General features: G+C 43.3%; 1 protein-coding gene across 2 annotated transcripts in view; it reads right to left on the bottom strand.

Moving 5' to 3' along the window:
• OVOL2 (ovo like zinc finger 2) overlaps positions 1 to 24,519 on the bottom strand; it is a 40,057-nt gene that overhangs the window by 5,057 nt on the left and 10,481 nt on the right. For both annotated transcript variants that reach the window (XM_088131427.1, XM_088131428.1), the window contains 2 exons: positions 7,726 to 7,895; positions 866 to 1,055 (listed from right to left, as the gene is read on the bottom strand). In XM_088131427.1, coding sequence (XP_087987553.1) covers positions 866 to 1,055; positions 7,726 to 7,895 — 360 coding nt within the window. The remainder of the gene's footprint in view (positions 1 to 865; positions 1,056 to 7,725; positions 7,896 to 24,519) is intronic.

Raw genomic sequence — 24,519 nt, forward strand, 5'->3', positions numbered from 1 at the left:
ATGCCTCATACTGACCAACATTATCAAGACCAACTTGGGAAAGAAGAAAATTGATGCTTTTGAAATGCAATCCTGGAAATTACTGAAAATATCTGGGGCTGCAAGAAGAAATCATTCAATAGTAGATAAAGTAAAACCAGACTGCTCATTGGGAGCACTAATAATAAAATGAAAGTTTAAATATTTTGGACATGGAATTTAAAATAAGAGTCATTGTAGAAAAGTCTAGTGCTTGGAAAAACCAAAATCAACTAAAGAAGCCAACAGAAGTCAAGGTGCCTAGATACTATCATTGATAACACAAGCATGATTTACAAGAATTCAACCGTTTATCCTGAACTACAATATGGTCCCTTTAGCTTCCGAACATGTGAACAGAATATACTTTTTCTCCTCAATTAGTCTTAGCCAGTAGTAGCAGGGTGCAGAGAGTAGAGGATTGTCTTGAAGGACAGAGGGAAGATCTATTACCAAAGCAATGATCAGATAAATGCTGCTTGAACCCAGACGAAGAAAGTTGTTTATGAAAATGCCTCAGACAGTCCCCCTGCTTCACATGAATATAAGAGAGGGAGGAGGAGACGCACATTCAAACTTAAAAGATTCTGTTACTATAGCTGTTCTAATAAAAGTAGCTTTAGGCCCATGCAATGTCTGTTTCTGGTCTGCTCTGGTCTACCTTATAGGACTGACACAGGAGTGAAATCCATGCTTGCTGTTTTATTGGCTAACACAGAAGGCTTTTTTTTTCTTTTTAAAAAATAAGGCTACTGAACCATTATCCTAATAATATCACAGATACTTGCAAGAGATTCAAAACCCACTGTATTACTTGCAAACACCTTTCATTAACATTTGCTCTTACCGGTATGTGTCCTTACATGTCTTTTCAGATCAAAGGTGTCATTGAAGCCTTTCCCACAGAAAGTGCACAAATGTCTCTTCACTTCACTATGACACTTTATATGACGGTTGAGCATACGTTGCAAGCGAAACCCTTTGCCACACAATCCACAGTTGTGCATTAAGGGGTCATCACAGGTGCCAGTAGTGAACTGCGAGAAGGAAATAAAGCACAACATGAGAATAAAAGAATGAATGAGATAATGAGATTCTCAGATAGATGTCCAAATCTGCTTTGCCCTAAATTATGTCTGACATGTTCAGCTGAAGAACTTTCAACCAACTAAATTGAACATAGCTAACCAACTTTGTTTCTGCCAGTAGTCTGACAATTTCCTTATATAAGTAAGGATGCTCTCAAGTCAAGCTTAGACTGTGGTGACTAGACCAAGTCATTTCCAGCATTGTGATTTGCCATTGCCTTCTTCTGGGATGGATTTTTTTTTTTTTACTTCCCAGTCTAACTCTCAATGATGAAATTTTCAGCTGTCCTCCATCCAAGGAGGTGTAATCCTATCAGTTTCTGAGATCAGCCCAAGGTCAACCTGCTCAGTGTTATAGTCCCAGTTGGCAAAACAGAAGACAAAAAAACAAAGTGTATTTGCTTTACTAAATATCAGAAAATAAAAAAAAACAAAATAATGTCATTTTTATGATAATAATAATGACAGCAACAAATCCAAATGTAATTTTTTTTTTAATGTTGAAGTGTGAATAAACTATATGATCTGGTAGTTTACCAGCTTTTTCTAAGGAAGTGTACATTGCTGTAATTGCTCAGCCAAATAATGAACACAGCCACTGTACAAATTAGAAGAAACATATTTATTAATAACTCTAGATGCTATATGGATCAGCTGTTGTTGAAAGAATTGGGCATGTTCTGGCATAATGCGAATTTTTATAGGCAAGTATGCCGTAAATCTATTATACCCTTTCAATAAATTTTACAGGCACCCAAATGGATTCTTTCACACCTGCTTATTTATAGATAGAATACATGCTACTAGCTAAAATGTAGCAAAATTCTGCATGGAGGCATATAAAGAGTAGACACAGTGGAGGAGGAGACACCAAGTAAATTGGTAATTGATCTCTCAGTTAGTAGTATAAGTTTCCATGTCCTGGCTTCTGCGGAGGGGGCAAACACCCATGCAATTGGCAGGCAAGAGGAAGGTGTGGTGCAAGTGATTGCATGCCAGGATTGCAGAGGTGCTAGGGAGGAAACACACCCCTGGCTTGGTATGGAGGAGAGGTGAGGCACCAGGAGACTGCTGATACAGATGATCCTGCATCCTCCCTCCAGAGCATGGAGTGGTGCATTTGTAGAGACGCTTTTGAAGGCATTGGAAGAGCTTGACTGGAGAAACGGCAGCAAGGAAGAGGCACAAGGGCAGTATGAGTGTAGGCAGATGGGAGAGATGACAGGAATGGAGTTGGGAAGTAGATCAAAGAGCATGTGTGCACGTAACAGCTTACTGGGGGTTGAAGAGCTGACATCAGCTGAGTCAGCCAGTCTGTAATCAGAAAACACACAATGTCTTGAAAAGTGCTGAGGAAAGAGCCAAAGACTTGGTCAAGAACATGCCAAGTCTGAAAACACAGCAAGAGTCAGGAACAATAAAACATGAAATACAAAGCCAGATGCCGAAGTTGCTTCCAGCAACAGGAGGTAGCCCAATCCCTGGGCAGTTTAAATCCTCTCCCTACAGCTGAAGCTTTCCTTGTTCAGCAGTTGCCAATGCTTAGGTGCCAGGCTTGCTTGCAGAGTCAGTGACTTGCCATGAGTTTACTTTGATGGGGTGCCGGATTCTCAGGTGGGGGGGAGGTCTTCCCCGCTTCTTGGCACCCATGTTGGCCAAAGAGGGATTGGTGCTGCCTGAGGAGAGACCTGAGGAGGCATCAGTGTTGGCAGAGGAAGGGTCTACGATTGCTGAATCTGTGGGCACAACACCTGGTGGGACCAATTCCATAAGCGTCTTAGAGCCTGGCCTTGAGGTCATAACAAAGATACCCTTTTACATCATTGTCTGTTTTATTATGTATTATATTACATCTGGACATTTTTTTAATCTGGAGGGGCTATTTTATGTTTGTACTTTGTCCACAATAAATAATTCAATCAATACCTTGACGATGAACAAAATTGCTAAATGAAAAACCACTAAAAACTGATGAATGACACTGAGGAAGCCCAGTAATCCAGCATTGCCCATTTAAAAAAAGCTGGATGGAAGAGAAGTTTGAAGACCCATCTTCCATTCTATTGGAGACCAACTAAGAGAGCGCTCTAAACCCTATTATTAGTTGGCCAATGACAAGTAGGGTTCCATTGGTATGCATGGACTAAATGAGTAAGTGAGTAAATGTGACATGATTAGATTGCTAAAATAAAACTTTCTAGTATTGTTGGGTTGCGTTCACTGATTGTGTTGTGGTGCTGCATAAAAAGATTTCTAATTCTGTAGAAGAGGACAAACCTCTTGTAACACAAGTATATATCTCCAGGAAGATTCATGGAAGAAAGCGATTGGCCATTGCTTTCCTGGTATGAAAAGGTAAGAGTACAGAACAAAGGGAATTATTCAGTGAGAGGATGTGGTAGCCTACAGACTGGACTAAATAATTTGCAAGCTGTTGCCAAAGCATCTCAGTCCAGATAGGTATTTCTTAAAGGCGAGCCAGCACAAGCACTGGATAGGGCACCATAAATGGTAAGTGTGGATATGCCATAAGATTGTTGAATCGCAACATATCAAACCATCTTCCAATGTCGCTATTTGGGCCCAGTGCTCTAGCTGTACCTGAAGTTCCTAAAATATTAATATTATTGGGAAAGGTTTTTGGAAGTTCCTAAATCTACAGGTTTTTTTAAAAATTGAAATATTGAATAGATGTACTAGATAAATATGCAAGAAATTTGGAACACTGAGTTGGAGTATCCTATTTAACAATGGGTTAGAATCTTAGAGAAGTTTGTTTTCACTAGTCCTCAAACGACTTGTGCTTGCAACTGCAATTGGTGCTTGCTTTTCTGACAGGGAAGGGAAGGGAAGGGAAGGGAAGGGAAGGGAAGGGAAGGGAAGGGAAGGGAAGGGAAGGCAGAGGAATCCACCAGTTGGGGGTTGTATTAACTACAGTCTGGACAGGACACCTGGCCATCATTATGGTCACTGCTCTGGCCAAAGTGGAGGAAGGGGTTCAAATCCAAAAAAGGATTTGAGCTGGTTTGATTTCCAGACAGTTTACACACATGAAATGATAGTTCTGCTCTATGCTGCTCCGGTCAGACCACATATGGAATACTGTGTCCTGTTCTGGTTGCCACAATACAAGGACATTACAGAACTCGAAATCAAGTGCAAAGAGCAAAAAAGATGGTGAGAGCTTTTCATTTTCCAATGAAAAATGATTAAAGGAACTTGGTGTGTTGTCATCTGATAGGCCCATAAATATTGACTTCCCCAGCACATTATGGCTTTTATTAACTGAGTTTACATAATGGTTTTTGTAAGACTAATAAAGAGTAGATTATGTTACCGATTGTATCTATGTGCATGTCACATGCAGCATTCCATGCTAACAGTAATGTCATGATGCTGGTCAGTTTTGACACATTTTGGCTAGTATGCCACAAATGCAACCCAACTCCAGTTTTATCCCAAGCATGCTCATATCTGTGCAAGCCAGATTTTCTAAACTGGAGGCTTTCTTTCAAGTCAACATACAGGACTAGAGCTCGCATCGCACCCAGTGTAGCTTTCAACAGTTCGCCCTCTTTCTTGACCTAAATAATTTCAACTCCCTCCCTACTTCCATCTTCTATCTCTTCTCTTATCTTTCAGGTAATTAATACAACTTGAACCCCAGATTCTGGCTGTTCTTAACTACTGCAAAGAGTCAAGTGGAGAGAAATCGGAAGAATTTCATGAGTTTATATGGTAGTTAGAAAAACTAGAAAAACAAGACAGTAAGGATTCTCTGCTAGAATTGGGATGAAAGAATCAATTGCAGGAAGAAGAGATGGCATTGCACTCTAAGAAGTGTTGAGCTTTAAAAGAGAGGGAAGATGTTGTGAAAGGGAGGACAAAGATCCAGCCACTTCATATTGCTATGTCTTTTTTTTTCTACCAATGTCTTCCTATTTCATCTAATTTCATCTCTAGATAGATCAACCATGGGCAAAAAGAGACAATAATATTTCCAGCTTTTTTTCTCTACTTTTTCCTTACTTTCCTTCCCTCCTTATTCTGTCCTATGCCTTTTCCCCCTTGCCTGCCGCTTCACTTCTAGAGGCCAGGTTTTCGCAAGACATAACTGTTGGCTGAGCTTTAAGCTGAAACATTAATGGCTGACTTTATGTAAACCTTATGTGAACTTTTAGTAAAGAAACAAAAGTTAATTCTGGTCTGGTTCTCGCACACAAAATCTACTTAAAAGAATACAGAGGAATGTAACCTGGAAGTATGAGTGAGTAAGCCAAGAGAGCACTCCAGAATATTGTGTGAAACTTACAGAGTCTCAAAGTGTAAAGTGGAACTTTAAGAACCTCGGGACAGAACCCAAAGGAGAATGTAGATGATGTTCCAAGGTGTTCAGTAGAACTCTTAAGAGACTTCACACAGACCTACCATGTAATTTGTAGTATTATTCCATAATACTAGGTGATCTCCAAATATGGAGGTATAGATCCACTCTCTTCTGTACATGGAGAGCAAATAAAATGGACAGATTCGTTCCAAGTCTGGGTGTGGACATAATATTTTTAAAAATAACTTTTGAATAAAGAATCAATTTAACTTTTATTATATAACTTAGAATAGCAAAAAGTTCTTAAATGCAACGTTAATTTGCATTAACTTCTTTAGTAATTTAAACTGTATGAAGTATATGTAGAATATTACCGTATTTTTCCGACTATAAGACGATACTTTTTTCTAAAATCCTTACCCTAAAAACTGAAGGGCGTCTTATTCAAGGAAGTCAGCCGAGAATCGCGCGGTTCCAAACTGCCCATACTTTGTTTCTGCAGAGAGGCTTCCTCCTATTGCTAGCCTCCAATCACGAGTGAAATAGCTTGTCTCCCAAACAGACTTCCTCCAATCACGAGCCTGATGTAACTGATGTCAGCTGATGCTGAACAAACCAATTAGAGGAAGGCTGATTGCAGAGACAAGCTATCTGCAGTTTCACTCGTGCTTGAATGTAATCAGTTAAGCAAAAGAGCCTGGAAATAGAGCTGCAGAGAGACGGTTTGGACCTCCTCCCACCGAGTGTATCAGGTCAATGTTAACTAATTACTAAATAAAAATGTGTCCTGCACTATCTTTAAAATATTGATTTTTTAATTTTGGGCTGGAAAAGTGGGGGTCGTCTTGTACATGGGGGCGTCTTATTGTCGGAAAAATACGGTAATATTTTCCTTCCGTGGCAACAAATATCTTTTCCAAACCTGTCACTATAAAATTTGGACAATTTTCCTTGGGATAGGATTCCAAACTTCTTTGAGATCTGTCCTTCTGCCCATATCTCCCCTTTCTCATTCTCTTTTTCTTCAGCAAAACCCTCTGGAATTTAAACTAGGAGTTGTCCTGTATAACTATGGTGACCATATTTTCTTGGAAAAAATAAAAGACAAACCTGAAAAAGGGGAAATCTGAAAGAAGTTCACAAGGATAAAAAAATTAATTGTTTAATTTTTTAAACAATTTTTTGTTTAAAACAAAAAGAAACAAAATTGTATTCAGGAAATAACAACAACAAAAAATTGTTTAAAACAATTTTTAAAGTTAAAATGTTAACTTTGCTTTACAAAGGAAAATTCAAGAGCAAAACCAAGAAAAACCAAAAATGCATATTCTAGTAAAAATATCTAAAATCAAACAGTATATGTAAATTTATTTAAAAAAGACAATTCAATTTCCATATTTTTCACATGAATGTGAAAGTGGTGCCATTTGTACAGTAAAAGTTAAATGACCTAAATAAAGGACAAAAGTGAATTTTTGAAAAATAAATAAATCTAAAGGACAGCTTTCTGAAATAAAGGACTGTCCTTTATAATAAAGAATGTACGGTCACTGTATATATAACCATGCTTTGAATGATAATTCTAACACGCAATCATCACAGAGATAACCAGATTTGTTTCAATCAGCTGCTGCCACAATTCATTCACCAAGTTGTGGAGATGATACAATTTTCATTATCAAAGTGTTTCACATCACCTATTCTGCCAGTTACTGTAGATATTCTGGAGGAGATCTCAGAAATGAGACAAAGCAAAGCAATGCAGCTAATTTACTTCCCTATCAGAAGCAAGGGGACCATGTTACTTTTTGAAGCAGGTTTGAAGGATGTCTTGCATGAACCATTATTGATGGAGCATCCTTTTGAAGCTTTGCATAGGCCCAGTGAATAATTTTCAGTTGACTAATTGAAATGCTTTATTAAGTTGTCTCTTCCTTGTAAAATCTAATGCTCAAAAACCTGTTCAGGCATGATCCTGAAAGTCAATTACATGTTTTTGTCTAATATATTTCACTGAGAGAGTTACAGCTTACCATTCTTTTCTCTACAGCAAATGTGACCCAAAATTGCTTAAATCTAAACTATTGTTGCAGGTTGCAGAAAATTTCTTGGAGCACTGCATGAGGCTCATACAGTGGTGCTATCACAAATAATTGTATTCAGGAAATAACAACAAAAAACTCTCTTCAACAAAATCATTGAGGTAACTCTGCTGTGTCAAAATAGCTATACAAATCAGATCTGAATAATACAGAAGAAACATTCCCAATTACAAATGGAAAACATCTGTACCTTGATTTTAGATCTGACTGTACGATGAGTCAATGTCAAGTCCAGAAGTTTTTCTTCTGCTACGGACTCAGAGGCTGAGTTATTGGTAGTTTCTGCATCCCTGCTGCTACAGCTCTCCAAGCTACAGCTGTCTTCACTACGATAGTTCAGGAGTACACATTTTATCTCTCCTAGAATTGGAATTAGAAGGTTTAAATGGCAAGAACAGGGAGAAATCATATACATACTCTTTTCCTGAAGAAACAGAATTTTGAATTGATCCTCATTTACATTTAACCAAATTTATTTGTGCTATCCCAAAGACATTGAATAAGTTACAATTTAGATTAATTATTCCATGTTGGTCAACTGCTTGTTTAAATAAATATACAGTGAAACTGTTTCTAGGACATTCACAAGTTTAAAATCACTTGGAAATTCTCAGCCCACTCCTTGAAATACAAGTAGTCCTCAGTTTAAGAATGAGTTCCATTCTCAAGGTCTGTCCTTAAGTCAAATTTGTATGTAGGCTGGAACAGTATTATTGTATAATTATTGTATAGTATTGTGTAATTAACTCGAATCATTATGTATTTAACTTGAATTTTGCTACAGTAGGCTCCGTTCTTAACTATGGGTCACCCATAAACCGGGCATTCTGAACCTGGAGACTACCCGTATTTATTTTCCTGCTGATCTTCAAGACTGGTGAAATGGGTCGAGATAATCACAAAGGACATAGGAGTGGAGAAGGTACGTTGGGCCAAGTCTTTTAGGGATTTATAGTTTTAAAACCACCCTTTTAGATGGAAACCAAAAGACAACAGGAAGCCAGTATAGACAATGGAAACACTGATATGCTGTTCTATTGATTGCATAGTCTCCAACCAACGGGAAACTAGTTTGGGAAGCCTAGCTGATTTATAACTTGCTCTGTGTCTTTCTGAAACCAAAACAAAACTGATTTGTTTCTCCTTTAAATCTGTGTAATTCTGCAGAACCTGCGATATTAACCTGTTCTAGGGCATGAGGCACATTTAACAGCATAGCATAGTCAAGATACAATTCAGCTGTCAGATCCAGTCAATGGTCAGGGTTTCTACACAATCTGTAAAGGGCTTGGTGTCAAGGAAAAAGGCCAGGCCATTAGAGCAATTGTTTCCCCATTTAATTAACTCTCAGATTTCCAGCTGAACAGAGCTAGTGCTAATAATGCTTACTGCAAAAATTAAGTGACATAGGAATAATACCCTATTCCTAAATAGAGCAGTACTCCCAAGTTGCTGTTCCAAGCAGTCTCTTATTCCTTAGCTTCTCTGCCATTTGGTTTCCAATTCAGTGGCAGATTTTCCTGTAGACTGGAAGACTGGAGAGTCAGGGGCCCCTGGAGGAAGACTCTGCCAAGATCTCTGTTGTAGGTCCTGACACCACCAGATCAGATCCCCAAAGCTCTTTATTGAACCCTTGCTTACTTACTTCCCCTGTCTTCCTCAGTGTCAGAAAACGACAGACACGGGTTCGGTTGTCCAGTAGACAGAAGTTTTTATTGGGCACGTTTGCAAAGGTGGGTCCCTCCCGCAGCAATGGAGGAACCCCGAAGCAAGGTCTGACAGGTTTTTATACCCCCTATCTGTCCTCCCCCTCCTACGAGGGCTTGGCTCACAATCTCACCTTTTTTACTGCCCCGGAGCGCCGCTAATTAACCGCAAAACCGCAGACATTCCACTCAATCAGCGCAATACACATTCCAATCCCCACTTGACCCGACAGCCGCCCCCTGCCGTTTCTCTTCACTCTGGAGCGAACGTGCCTCTTGCCTGCAGTCTTTCCTCCCTCCTGCCGCCCCTCTCCACTCTGGTGCGAGTGTGCCTTCTGCCCATCCTCCCTCCTGCCGCCCCCCCAAGGCTGCCCCATGGTGCACAGCGCTCTCCCCTAGCAAACATGGTTCGTTTGAGGCCCTCACTTCTCCCTGCCTTCTCACATCAGGAAAGGATGCACTTTACTATTGCAAATACTTGCCACTCCTCCAGGAAATATTTCACCATTTTTAACAGTATTGGAATATGTGTCTGATAGCTTAGACTGTAAGCTTATGAAATTGTTTTTGTGTGCATTACATGTAAGACCTGGGCTAGACAATGGATATAATCAACCTTATGGGGGGAATCATATGGATATAATCAACCTTATGAATGGAACATAGGTGTAAGCTTCATGTCCACATAACAAAAAGAAACCTTTAGGTAGGTATAGAGGGGTTGAGGCGTAAGGGATATTATAGACCCCTCCACAAGTGAAAGCAGGACCTTTTGAGGGCAATGGGGGTCCGGTTCTGGGTATTGTTGAAATATACACATTGAGTTGCATTGGTTGTCCCCAAGAGATTTAGAGCCATTTGCCTTTGATTAGTCCAGGGTCTTGGTATGGGAGAAGACCCAAAATGATAGAACATCCCCCCCCGCCCCACGGGGATCATCCCCAGTGATCAAAGCTGTCTGTGCCAATTCTACGCCTTTATGTTGGTCATCTCCTCCCCTGCCTTAGTTCAGTTCCTTTTAAGTTTTACTTTGAGTCCGTCTCCCGGTTGGGCAGTCCATGGTCGGGGGTCGGGAGCTCGCTTAACCCGATGGTAGTGGGTCCAACCCCCCTGTCAGGTCCGAACCGCTGATTCAGTTGTCAGGAGAACTTGGTATGGTCCCTCCCAAGACGGCTTCAGTTTCTCATCCTTCCACGTCTTTATCAGGACCCAATCCCCTGGCTTGTGGGGGTGTTGGTCTTCCAGCAAGGGGGGCCGTTGAGCGAGGAGTCCCTGTTTTCTTAGAGACAAGAGAGATTGTGACAGTACCAAGAGATACTTTCTCAGGAAGGCATCCTTTAGCTCGGGGATAGGCTCTCCCATTGGAGCCAGGAAAGGTCTTCCCATCATCAGCTCGAATGGGGAGTCCCCCACATCCTTGCGAGGGGCTGTCCGCATTCGAAGCAGGGCAACCGGAAGTGTCTTTGTCCAAGGTAGCCCTGTTTCCAATCCCAGTTTGGTGAGATGTTGCTTCAATACCCCGTTAGCTCTTTCCACTTTCCCACTGGATTCAGGATGCCAAGGGGTGTGGAGTTCCCATCGAACCCCCAGGCTTTGCATGACCTCCTGCAGCACCTTGTGGGTGAAGTGGGTCCCCCTGTCAGAATCCAGACTCTCTACTATCCCATACCGGGGGACGATCTGTTCCAGGAGAACTTTTGCTACTACCTGTGCAGTCGCCCTCCGGCTGGGCACCGCTTCCACCCAGCCAGTGAGGTGATCTTTGAGTACCAACAGGTACTTCAACCCAGCCACAGGAGGGAGTTCCGTAAAGTCCACCTGGACTCGCTGAAAGGGCCATACTGCCAAGGGCCTTCCTCCCCTCTCCCTTCTCCTCATGGCTTTGCGATTGGTTTTCTGACAAATCAGGCATTTCCAGCACACAGCCTGCGCCTCTGTCCACATCCCCAGGCTCCAGTACCACGGCTTTACAGTGTCTATCAAAGCCTGCACCCCCCAGTGAGACCCTTCGTGCAGTTTCTCCACCATCCCCCTCATGTCAGCACGGCTCACTACTGGGGTCCCCTCAATTGTAACCCAATGACCTGCTTCCTCCCTGCAACCTTCCCTTTCCAGCAGCTGTGAGTAAACCCCGTTCCAGCCAAATTTTCCTGAAAGTGTGCACTACTCCCCAGGCGTATCGCGAGTCTGTGTAGACGGTGAGGGACACTCCCTTTCCCAACTCTAGTGCCCGTTTCAAAGCGTGCACTTCACACAGCTGAGCCGACCAGTCCGCTGGTAGTGCCCCCTTCTCTATTGTCTCTCCCTCCGCAGTCACTATCGCGTACCCTGACTTCCTTTGTCCCTGCTCTACTCGACTAGACCCATCCACGAACCAGACCTCACCCTCCTCCAGCGGGACCTCCTGCAGGTCCTCCCGGGTCTTTGTTTGCAGCTGCAACAGGGTGGAGCACTCGTGCTCCGCCGGCTCCCATTCTTTCCGCTCCCCCGCAAGAAACTCCGCTGGGTTCAAATTCCTGTCTGTTCCTACCACCACATCAGGACTTATCCGGAGAACTGTCTCGTATTTCAACATACTCCCTTCTGTCATCCAAGCAGCCGCCTGCTGACTAAGCACACTTAAGATCTGATGGGGTGAATGGACAATCACGGGGCTCCCAAAAGTGAGTTTTTTCCCTTCTGTCACTAACACAGCAGCGGCAGCCACTGCCTGCACACAAGTCGGCCATCCCCTCACCACTGGTTCTAGGGCTTTGCTCAGGAAGGCCACTGGTTGATATTTCCCAGCCCGTCTCTGAGTCAGCACTCCAATGGCGGTTCCCCCATGGGCTGTGACGTATAGGTGAAAGGGGGGGGCAAGTTCGGTAGAGCCAGAGCCGGGGCCGTCACCAGGCTCCTTCGTAATTCTCCCCACTTCTCTGTGTCCCTGTCTGTCCATTCTACCCTGTCAGATGATCCTTTCAACTTCTCATACAGAAACTGAGCCTTGCTCATGTACTCATCTATCCATAGCCGGCAATATCCTACTAGACCCAGAAACCGCCGCACCTCTGTTTTAGTATGAGGGGGCTTCAACTGCATTATCCCCTGTATCCGAGAAGGATCAATCAACTTCTCGCCCTTCCGGAGTACATGTCCTAAATACTTGACCTCCCTTTCCACGAATTGGACCTTCCCTTTTGACACCTTCAGTCCTTCCTCAGCCAACCAGTTCAATAAAGCCACTGAATCTTCTCTCACCTTTACTTCCTTCTCTCCAGACACCAACAAATTATCCACATACTGCAGCACCCGAGAACCCCCAGGGGCCCGGAACCCCTGGAGTTTCTCTTCCAATGCCTGTCCAAACAAGAGGGGGCTCTCGGTGTACCCCTGGGGCAGCACCGTCCATCTCAGTTGTTGCTTCAGCCCGCGCCTCCCATCCCGGGACAGTGGGTATTGGGCTTGCCGCAAACCCGTCACCCCTGGTTTCAAGGGGATGCTAATTGGGGCGATGCGAAACCGACCCGCCCCCCCCTCCCCTGCCCATACCTCAGGGTTCACAACCTCCACGTCCGCCTCTCGCAACAAACACATCCTTTCTGCCTGTTCCACATTCCACAACTCCACTACTAGACTACCCATTAGATCCCTTCCCAGCAAGTTCACTCTCGCCTGTGGGATCAGTAACACATCTGCAGTTACCTCCTTCCCATTCCACTCCAGTCTCACTCCCTCCAGTACGTCTGCCTTGACCGGAGAGCCTCCCACCCCCATCACCGATACCGACGCGCCCCGGGATTTCGCAATCCCTGGGATCGGTTGGCACAACGATGTTCGAGAGGCTCCGGTATCCACGAGGAACTGCTGTTCCTCGCCGGTGGGACCCACCGTGATGTTTACCAAGGGTTCCCCGTGGGTCCCGGTTGGGGAACCATGACCCCCTAGTTGTACAGGGGGAAACTCCTCTCACCCGTGGGGCGATCCACCTGGCAGTCCCGAGCAAAGTGTCCTACTCGCCCGCAGCGGAAACAACCTTGCCTATCCCCAGTCCACCTCTCCCTTCTGGGGTCGACGCCACCTCTCCGGGGCCAAGGTCCCCGGACCAGATGGGGAGAAGGTCGCGCCTCCCTCAGTCCCTCCCCCTTCGTCTCATTCTTGGCCGCCGCCTGAACGGCTGCCATCATCATTTGAGTTTTCTGCCTGGTCTTCGCCTCCTCCCTCCCCACATAGGTCTGTTGAGCAATCCTTAGGAGTTCCCCTATCCCCTGTTCAGTCCAACCCTCCTGTTTTTGTATCTTCTTCTGAATGTCTGGCCATGCTTTGGTGACGAACTGCATTTTTAACAAGGTCTCAAAGGCTGGGGTGTCCGGAGTCACGCCCGAGAATTTGGTCAGGCCAACTCGGATCCTCTCACAAAAATCTCCGGGCGATTCATCCTTCCCCTGGGTTACCTCAAAAGCCTTGGTCAAATTCTTCCCCTGGGGCACTGCTGTTCGGATGCCCTCCAAAATCATCTCTTTCATGTCTCTCATGTTCTGCCGGTGTGCGGCATTATTGGGATCCCAATTTGGGTCTGCCAGAGGGAATTTAGTATCTGCGGCCGGGGCATTTGGGACATTTGCATTCCTTCGCTCCCAAGCCCCGAGCGCAGCTCGCCGAATCTGGCCCCTCTCTTCTGGCGTATAGAGGTGGGCTAAAATGTAATTCAGTTCCCCCAGGAGTATTCCACCGGGCCGAGAAAAAGTTCCAATTGTTCGGCGGCGGTATGGGCGTTCTCTTGCATACGAGGGAGGGTCTTTTTTTTTTTCCACAACTCACTGGGTTTGATGGGAACCGTTAAGTAACTGGTGACAGCCACCTCCTGTGCGTTCGTTCCGTTCGGGACTTCCCGGACGGGGAAGGCACTGGACCTTAGACTAAAGGGCAAGTTCTGAATGTCTTGGTTCAGCTGGTCCAGCTCTTTCCGCAGCCCGGGATAGGGTGGGGGCGCCGGAGGGGGAGCGGTAGGAAGAGGAGGAGGAGGAGGTGGTGGCGGCCCCCATTGAGGTCTAGTCAGCCAGAGGTCCTCCTCCTCATCCTCCTGTTCTTTTTGGACAAAAATTTTGGCTAACTTGGGTCGAGGCCCCTCCCAATGAACATGGAACCAGACTTCCACATAGGGTTCCTGTGTTAACATTTTATGCTCCACAATGTAGTTTTTTAGTTGGGTCACCCAGTAATTACTGGGGATTCCAAGAGTATCCCAATGGTAGGGGAATTCGGGGTCCACTAGTGGATATTTTGGCCATTCTTTAGTGCACAAAGTTATCATGGTCGGTTTTTCCAGACCCCTGGTGAATGGACACAACCAGGGTGTCTCCCATTGTTGCAACAATTGTCCTAATGGAGAATCCGTGGGGATTCCCCCTACTGCGTTTTTCCCACTGGCCCCTGGCCTTACACTCTTACTCTGCGCCTTACCCATCCTTCCTGACTACGTTTCCCACCTTACAGAAGGTCCCGGACTCTTCTGTCCCCTTGCGGCATCCAACGCCTCGTAACCACGCTAATCTCCCCGAGATTATGGGTAGGTTGTACTCACCAGACCTCCCAGAGGTCCCCTCGTCGGCCAACTTCCTCTTTACTTCTGTCTGACTGGCGATTGGAGTCCCGTCCCGGACCCGACTCCGGGGAAAATGGGAGACACCTCAACGGGGTGTTACGGCCGATTACTCACCGGTTCCCCACAGTCCGGTCCACGTCGAGGACTCCTGGCTGGCTCGCCAATTTTGTCAGAAAACGACAGACACGGGTTCGGTTGTCCAGTAGACAGAAGTTTTTATTGGGCACGTTTGCAAAGGTGGGTCCCTCCCGCAGCAATGGAGGAACCCCGAAGCAAGGTCTGACAGGTTTTTATACCCCCTATCTGTCCTCCCCCTCCTACGAGGGCTTGGCTCACAATCTCACCTTTTTTACTGCCCCGGAGCGCCGCTAATTAACCGCAAAACCGCAGACATTCCACTCAATCAGCGCAATACACATTCCAATCCCCACTTGACCTGACAGCCGCCCCCTGCCGTTTCTCTTCACTCTGGAGCGAACGTGCCTCTTGCCTGCAGTCTTTCCTCCCTCCTGCCGCCCCTCTCCACTCTGGTGCGAGTGTGCCTTCTGCCCATCCTCCCTCCTGCCGCCCCCCCAAGGCTGCCCCATGGTGCACAGCGCTCTCCCCTAGCAAACATGGTTCGTTTGAGGCCCTCACTTCTCCCTGCCTTCTCACATCAGGAAAGGATGCACTTTACTATTGCAAATACTTGCCACTCCTCCAGGAAATATTTCACCATTTTTAACAGTATTGGAATATGTGTCTGATAGCTTAGACTGTAAGCTTATGAAATTGTTTTTGTGTACATTACATGTAAGACCTGGGCTAGACAATGGATATAATCAACCTTATGGGGGGAATCCCCACCAGGTAGCAATAAAATGTTGTTTCTCTCACTGAAACAAAATTTAGTTCCAAAGATGCTACATCAGTCTCTAAGCTCTGCACTGTTCTTTTCCTCCTGAGAGGAAGCAGAAAGAGGAGCACTGAGTCTGTTGTCCCCAAGGAGACTGGGCTGGGGTTGTAGGTAGTAAGGCTATGCAAAGCATTCAAAAGCATCTTTCAACTCTCAAAGCAAATGTGTGTTTTACAAAGCTTGTGTGCCTATTTCCAAAGCTGAGACATGTTTGTGAATGCAAAGTTGGGAACATTTTTGGAAGCAACCATATGAGCTTTGACAAAGATGCACTTGCTTCAAGAACTGAAAGAGAGATGCTTTGTTCTTGTTAACACAGCCTTTGTGAAACACCTCATAGGGATTTAGCCAAGCAGGGGAGAGGAAAAAGATCCTCAGCATAAAAAAGGATATCTGGAACCTGGGCTTCTCCTCCCTTGCCCCAACATTTCTTGCAGCAACAGAAAGATAAAAAGGCTGCCAACTGCTGCTGCTAGCAGTAAAAAAGTTTCAAGAGAAGATTACTGGGAAATAAGGGTGTGGAAGAAAAAGGAGATTCAGATAATGGGTTTGTGTGAACATAGGCACCTGTGTGGGGGTGGGGGGCAAACAATGGCACTTGCCCTCCTTAAAAGTCTAAATTTATTTATTAATTCTGAAATCTATATTCCACTTTATCCACAAAGTGCATAGTGGGCAATAATAATAACGGAATGAAACAGTTCACCATAAAGATTCAGTTAATATATTAAAATAGTAATAACTTAAAAATTAAAAGCAAGCTGAAACAAACAAACAAAAAAGCTGGTCTTTAAATAACAGTAATGTATTTAAAGAATACATTAAAGAAGAAATGTAGCCCTTTCAAAGAGGGGTATTTCCCAAAGCAGGTGCTGCTGTCTTTGTTTACTGATTTGCAATAAAAATCTGCTCTAGGAGCTCCCCTCAGCTGGTCAGGAGAAGGTCTGAAAACATCCTTAGGGCAAATCCAGACAACCAGTTTAATTTTCCTCCAGTCTATGAGGCAGCACAGAGTACAGTATGCCAGGATACATTTGATCTGTCCCCCTCTACTCACCTTGTTAAAGAGACCTATGCTGATCAGGCATGGTAAAGCAAGAGTGGCTCTCCTTTTGCTTCAGCAGGATGCCCCACCCAGCACATGGCTCACCTACAGTGCCTGATCCACAGGGTTGGGATGATGGAGGCTGCTCACTCCAGCCCCATGAATCAGGCACTGCAGATGATCCATGCACTGGTATGGGCTGAAGGATAGGTTGTGACTGGTAAGAAGGGCTGACGATAGGTGGTGTGGAATGTATTTGACAGGAAAATTGCTTCTATCAACTTCAGTGCATGCATGCATGCATGCATGCATGCATGCATGTATGTATGTATGTAATACACCATTTGACTCCCAGCGACTCTATAACTCCGAAGTTATACAGTATTTGCTTTCCTCTTCTTGGCTCCCCACCCAAGCTGCCAATAGGTGTGTCCTTCTCCCCTTGGGACCTGCCAGCATGCTGTTTGAGCAGGGGATCTGGGAGGAGAAAGCAAACAAGATGTCAAGAGATAGTCCTCTCAACTCAGCTGTGGTTGCAGGAGGAGGGCAGTGGTGGCTCAAATGAGGAGACTTTCACTGTGAGGTCATTTCCCCTCCATATCCCCATCTGGCATGCTGGCAGCAAGTCCTACAGATGCAGTGTTGGCTGAAGTGGGAGCCAAGTCATACAGTCAATCTAGGCTGGGAGAGTCACCTTGTGTGAGATGGACAGCTATATAACTATAATTAATTAATTAATTAATTAAATTAAATAAATAAAAGGCATCAAAGACATGGAGGGTAGAAGTAATTTTACCCTCAAGCATGTCCTGTGGTAGTTGTCAAAAAGCAATGCTGGTTCTGCTATGGGACCTGCCTGATAGCCACTACCCACCCCAGGCAGCCAGAGGAGCTGGACAGATCATCGGCTGCTACACCATCAGCTCAGTTACTGCCAAACTGCAAATGGTGCAAATAGCAAGGCTTGTATCTGGAGAAGATGGAAAACACTACCTTCCCATCAGATTAGTCTGAAGCTAGCTGCCCTCAGATATGGGCAGGGAACAAGGCTGCGTCATAGCAATGTGGTCTTTAGCAAGCAAGCAAGCAAGCTATCTTCAAGGCAAACTTGGGGGAACTTGAGGTAGAAAAGCAGCATGAGTGTTAAGGATTCAGTTATAAAGGAAGAAAAAATGCCCCAAGCAAGCTTTTTTTTGGATAAATGTGCTCATTTTTCTTCTCCTTGGTGTTTGTCTTGCCTATCTGGCTGTGTAAGTTTTTTTCCTTTTCAAAGCAGACAACGTAGCTATTAGTATCTTTGAACTTTGTCTTTGCTTTAAGTGCAAGCCAACCCAGGTACCAGGTTTGTGTGAGCTGTGTAAATATGTGTGCAGATAGTATTAGATTGTGAATTTATGCGGAGATGAAACTTGGTTAAGATTTCAGTTCAGACAATGGAACCATCTGACATGCACCATTTTTATTAGGCTTAGTTATGGATCTCCACAGGAATCATCATATGAGGTTCAGATATATCATGAAGACTCTTTATCACATGTAGTAACAGCAGAACTTTATGCACCTTACAGACATGCCAGTACAGGCTCAGGAGCACTTCACTTTATGGCTTCTAAATATGTCCATGGCTAACATTACATCAGGTTCTTTGGCCTTTATCTAAAACAGAAAGTAATTCTTTTCATAGCACAATTTTCACAGTCTCTTTAGCAAGATTTATTGAGAAGAGCTGGAGTTATAAAAATTGCCATATAAACTTCAATACACATAGATTTTTATTTATGATCAAACACAAACACAAGTTAATAAAACATGACTAAGTTCTAGCAGATGCTCATACCACCCAAGGAAATTTCATTATATCCTAACGTATATGAGGGCAAGCCTCCTTTATCTTCTTCCTTGCTGCATTTCTACAGGAACTTGTAGCTGGTTGTTCATAAAACTGTCTTCTCAACCTTTATCAGTCTGAACACTAATCATTATACATATGCTACCATTTTGAAAAGATGACTGTGTGGTTACTGGCAGGCAATAGTATGCAGAGGAATACGGAGTATATTTATTATCAAATCTTGCACAAAATGCAGATACTTTAATAAAGCCTCATGAAAACATTTAAAAAGTGGTTTGCAGAATAGTTCACACAAAGCTGCTCTCTGTTAGGGAAATGGTGTCAACAACTTAATAATTCATACGTAAGAACTTTAACAGAAATCAGGAAAAGCTGAACTCCACAGTTTCTGCCACTGTGTATTGTAGATCACATGCCAGTATTTTAGGTAACATGGCAGACCTTTTAAAGTTTTGCATTGAGGCAGGGGATGAAGTTTTAAAAAGACATTTGGAAAGTGGTCAGGCAGTGCTAGATACAGTGAAACTCCATTTTAGCAGATTAACTGGAGGAAGAGGGGCCTGTTATTCCTAGAAGCCCACTAAATCTAAGAGTACATCACAGAGATGCAAATATCATAATTAATTTGCATCTTCTGTGTAATGGCATTGGATAAATTATGTAATTTGCTTAATTGCATCATTACATAAATGTTGCTGCAATGGAATTTGATCTATTGCATGCAAAATTCATGCATTCACTAAAGGTTCACTAAATACAGGATTCATGTACATATCTGCAAGGATGAGCTAATAAATTTTGTATGGCTAAATTATGAGAGAAGATAAAGACATATACAGTCAGGTCCAGAAATATTGGGACATCGACACAATTCTAACATCTTTGGCTCTATACACCACCACAATGGATTTGGAATGAAACAAGCACAATGTGCGTTAACTGCAGACTGTCAGCTTTAATTTGAGGGTATGTACATCCAATTCAGGTGAACGGTGTAGGAATTACAACAGTTTGCATATGTGCCTCCCACTTGTTAAGGGACCAAAAGTAATGGGACAGAATAATAATCATAAATCAAACTTTCCCTTTTTAATACTTGGTTGCAAATCTGTTGCAGTCAATCACAGCCTGAAGCCTGGAACGCATAGACATCACCAGACGCTGGGTTTCATCCCTGGTGATGCTCTGCCAGGCCTCTACTGCAACTGTCTTCAGTTCCTGCTTGTTCTTGGGGCATTTTCCCTTCAGTTTTGTCTTCAGCAAGTGAAATGCATGCTCAATGGGATTCAGGTCAGGTGATTGACTTGGCCATTGCATAACATTCCACTTCTGTCCCTTCAAAAACTCTTTGGTTGCTTTTGCAGTATGCTTTGGGTCACTGTCCATCTGTACTGTGAAGCGCCGTCCAATGAGTTCTCCAGCATTTGGGCGAATGTGAGCAGATAATATTGCCCGAAACACTGCAGAATTCATCCTGCTGCTTTTGTCAGCAGTCACGTCATCAATAAATACAAGAGAACCAGTTCCATTGGCAGCCATACATGCCCACGCCATGACACTACCACCACCATGCTTTACTGATGAGGTGGTATGCTTAGGATCATGAGCAGTTCCTTTCCTTCTCCATACTCTTCTCTTCCCATCACTCTGGTACAAGTTGATCTTGGTCTCATCTGTCCATAGGATGTTGTTCCAGAACTGTGAAGGCTTTTTTAGATGTCATTTGGCAAACTCTAATCTGGCCTTCCTGTTTTTGAGGCTCACCAATGGTTTACATCTTGTGGTGAACCCTCTGTATTCACTCTGGTGAAGTCTTCTTTTGATTGTTGACTTTGACACACATACACCTACCTCCTGGAGAGTGTTCTTGATCTGGCCAACTGTTGTGAAGGGTGTTTTCTTCACCAGGGAAAGGATTCTTTGGTCATCCACCCCAGTTGTTTTCCATTGTCTCCCAGGTCTTTTGGTGTTGCTGAGCTCACTGGTGCGTTCCTTCTTTTTGAGAATGTTCCAAACAGTTGTTTCGGCCACGCCTAATGTTCTTGCTATCTCTCTGATGGGTTTGTTTTGTTTCTTCAGCCTAATGATGGCTTGCTTCACTGATAGTGACAGCTCTTTGGATCTCATCTTGAGAGTTGACAGCAACAGATTCCAAATGCAAATAGCACACTTGAAATGAACTCTGGGCCTTTTATCTGCACATTGTAATTGGGGTACTGAGGGAATATCACACACCTGGCCATGGAACAGCTGAGAAGCCAATTGTCCCATTACTTTTGGTCCCTTAACAAGTGGGGGGCACATATGCAAACTGTTGTAATTCCTACACCGTTCACCTGAGTTGGATGTACATACCCTCAAATTAAAGCTGACAGTCTGCAGTCAAGGCACATTGTGTTTGTTTCATTCCAAATCCATTGTGGTGGTGTATAGAGCCAAAGATGTTAGAATTGTGTCGATGTCCCAATATTTCTGGACCTGACTGTATATGGAGATTCCTAGTTGAAACAGATGAAAAGGCAGTTACTTTTGAGATACTTCTCTAGATATAAATGATGTGTGTGTGTGTGTGTATGTGTGTGTGTATTCATACCTGAAGAATTCCTTTCATTATTCTCAATTTTAGTAGGCATACATCACACAAGCTTATCTGCTTACTCTGATTTTGAATTCAATCTCAGTAAATTAGTTAAGCAAGTCTGAAACCTATTCAACCATGGCAAGTAAAAAGATGGGATTCAAGCACAGATCAAGGCAATCTATTCCCAGGCAACCTTTGTCCATTGCTCAGCCCATATAATAAACTTTACTATAAATGTTCTAAATCATGTAAATAATATGCATAATACAGTTGGCCCAATTAAAGGGTACAATAGTTTTTCTGTGAAAATAGCAAAAGATGACATTTGATACTCAACATACCAATGCAATGTGAAGCTCAGTAGACTCCAAAGTATAATACCCTTGTATTTGTAAAAAATGCATGAGTGTAGTTTCACAGCTTGAGCAATTAGCAAAACTAAGCAACCTCAAAACAACTTTCACACTATTTGCTGTGTGCATCATACACACCAATTATTATTATAATTATAATAATAATAAGAAAGTATTCTTTGATTCTAGACCCAGTTACCCAAGTTCTACATTATGTGAAGATAGATCTAATGGAAATGAAAGTATGTATACATGAATTATTGGGGATAATGAAGGAAGACTAGTGAGACACTAGTTTTTAACACTAAAAAAAAGCAAAGGAACATACTTTTTTACACTGATGACATCAATTCATACTTTCCTGCATTTATCCCTTTCATTCATTCATACATCTTCACTTTCCTCCCCTCTACAAAATCAGACTACCTTCATTCACTTCTATTACATCCTTCCCCTTTCTTAATCTCACAAGCATAGAACATTTCTTTCTTTCTTCTGTTATTTCATTCTCTTACCTACTTATTTCTCTTACATTCTAAGTAAAATCTTCCATCTTATACTTAAGCAGTCTGTAAAGATGAGTAAAGGAGGGTGACTGGTACTAAGGCGTAGGCGATAAAATGGACTGGGGGAATTTTGAATGGGATGGAGTAAGAATTGGAAGGCCTCCATTTTTTTGATGGCATTGAGGGTGTTAGTAGGAGGTTTTAGGGGTCAATATTTTTGCCCATCTTTGGCTGGTGGATCAGCTGTGATCTTTCCTGGGACAAGAGGACCTTGTGACAATGTCTCATGCCCTCAATCACCATGCATCTAGACTACAGCAATGTGTTCTAGATGAGGCTGCCTTTAAAAACCATCTGGAAGTTTTGGTCAATACAGAATGCATGGGTCCGATGCTCACCACCAGTTATCACTGAGACCACGTGACACCTGGATTTGAGCCTTGTATTGGTTACCTATTTGCTTCCAGATGCAATTTAAAGTTCTGGCATTAGCCTGTGAAGCCCTTTATGGCTTGGTGCCAGGTTACCTACAGGACTGCACCTTCCCAACTTAGGTAAGTCTGACCATTATGATTATGCTGGGACCTCCACTTTGAAGAGATCAGGACCACCAATGGTCAGAAACACTGTTTCTCAGAGATGGCACTGGCCCTTTGGAATGACATCCCACTTGAGGTTAGAGTCCAAGAGGACTGACATTTATCTGGTAAAAGAAATGGATCAACTGACTGGAAAATAATGGCATTTAAATCAGTAATAAAATTAATTATGAGGCCCATTCTCTTTCTTGAAAATTAAAATAAATATGCCCCACAACTGATATATTTCCAGATTGATCAATGTATGAGAAAAATGAGGCCATAACAGGGACCCATAAATTAATATGAGATTTTAGCATTTAAGGCAAGATATGATCATAGTCAGGAGCCTTACCTAGCTTAAGGATGTTGATAAACTTTTTCATTTTAGATACTTTAACTGGTGGTCAATCTGGAGGAGTTACATTATTTGGGTGCAAGACCATGGGTTCTTTTGGCTAAGATTTCCATAGAATTCCAAGTGAGCTTCCTAACACCTCTCCCCGCAGGAATCTGACTTGCTGTATGATATAAATTGTCATTATGTAAATGCATTTTAAAAAATCACATGGATCCCCCAGTAAATTGGATTTCTACATTGAAAACTTTCATCAACAAGCTCAAGCCACAACAGTCAAAAACTCCCCTTATGCAACAATCTCAGCAGGGCAGAATGAGATGCCATTCAAGGCTTCAAGAACACTGACATCATAATCAAACAAGATGACAAGGGAGAGGCAGTTATCATTATGAACAAGGTGGATTGTGTCAAGGATGCTTTGAGGTACCTCTCCAACACCGTATTTTATTAGCTTCTATCCTCAGATCCTACAACAACCTATCAGAAAAAACTCTGCACTCTGATGAAAAAAATTCCTACAAATACATGGAGACATCTAGGAGCCCTGACCAGGCATCTTCTATCTACTTCCCAAAATACAAAGATCAGGCAACTGGTTAACCCACTGTCTCAATCATCAGAACCATCAGAATTGGAACACCAGGTTTCATGAACTCTGTACTCAAACCTTATGCCATCAGCACTCCCAGCTACATAACAGCCATCACAGACTTCATAAGAAGACTGCAATCCATTGCCAATCTCCCTAATAAGATCATTGTAGCTACCATAGATGTTGAGGCACTATACACCAAAATCCGCCCCCCCCAACCACAGTGTGAGGAAAATATGTCTTTGAGTGAAGGAAGGAAGTTTTTAGAGGTCTCAGATGAATGACCTTAACAAAATTGAAATATAAAGGAATGTGCAGTACCCTTGAAGCTGGCTGGTTATAAAGAATTTATCCAACAGGTATGAACTGGGCTGGTTGTAAAAAGCCTCATCTCATGATGTATTTGCTGACAAAAAGCATTCAACAGCATTTAGCTCCGTCCCCCACACTTGCCTCAACAGCTGGCAGAGTAAGTGGCCTCTCTTGCAAGGCTTCCCTAATTTCCAGGAGAGGGTCTTCCCATTGTGTTAAACTTAACACTCTCTCCTCAGTTGATTTGTTAGCTGACAATTGGAGATAAAGTTCTGCTGGAGACTGAGGCGTTTTCAGTGCTGGCTTTTTCATTTCTGTTGTTCACTTTTTGCCAACAGTCTCTCTGCTTTTACTGTTAATTCTTTCCTGTCTGTCCACCTGTGCTTCTGACTGTAGCTTCTGATAATTAGGTTTCCAGCTGCTGATTTGACTTTCAGCTTTCCTTTTACTGATTTCTGTTGCTCAAACAACAAACTGCTTCTGCTGTCTTTCTTTCTCCTTGGGCGGGAGACTCAAAATGAATTTTTAACTCCTTCTAGTCTGGTTTTCTTCCAACTTTCGCAAAGCGGCCACTGAGTAACCCTGTAACCCTTTGTACCAGTATGCCATTGTTCCATAT

This window comes from Python bivittatus, unplaced genomic scaffold, assembly GCF_059951505.1.
Source record: "Python bivittatus isolate LINGU-HERP-01145 unplaced genomic scaffold, Pbiv_v1 ctg000960_np1212, whole genome shotgun sequence".
Lineage (NCBI taxonomy): Eukaryota > Metazoa > Chordata > Lepidosauria > Squamata > Pythonidae > Python > Python bivittatus.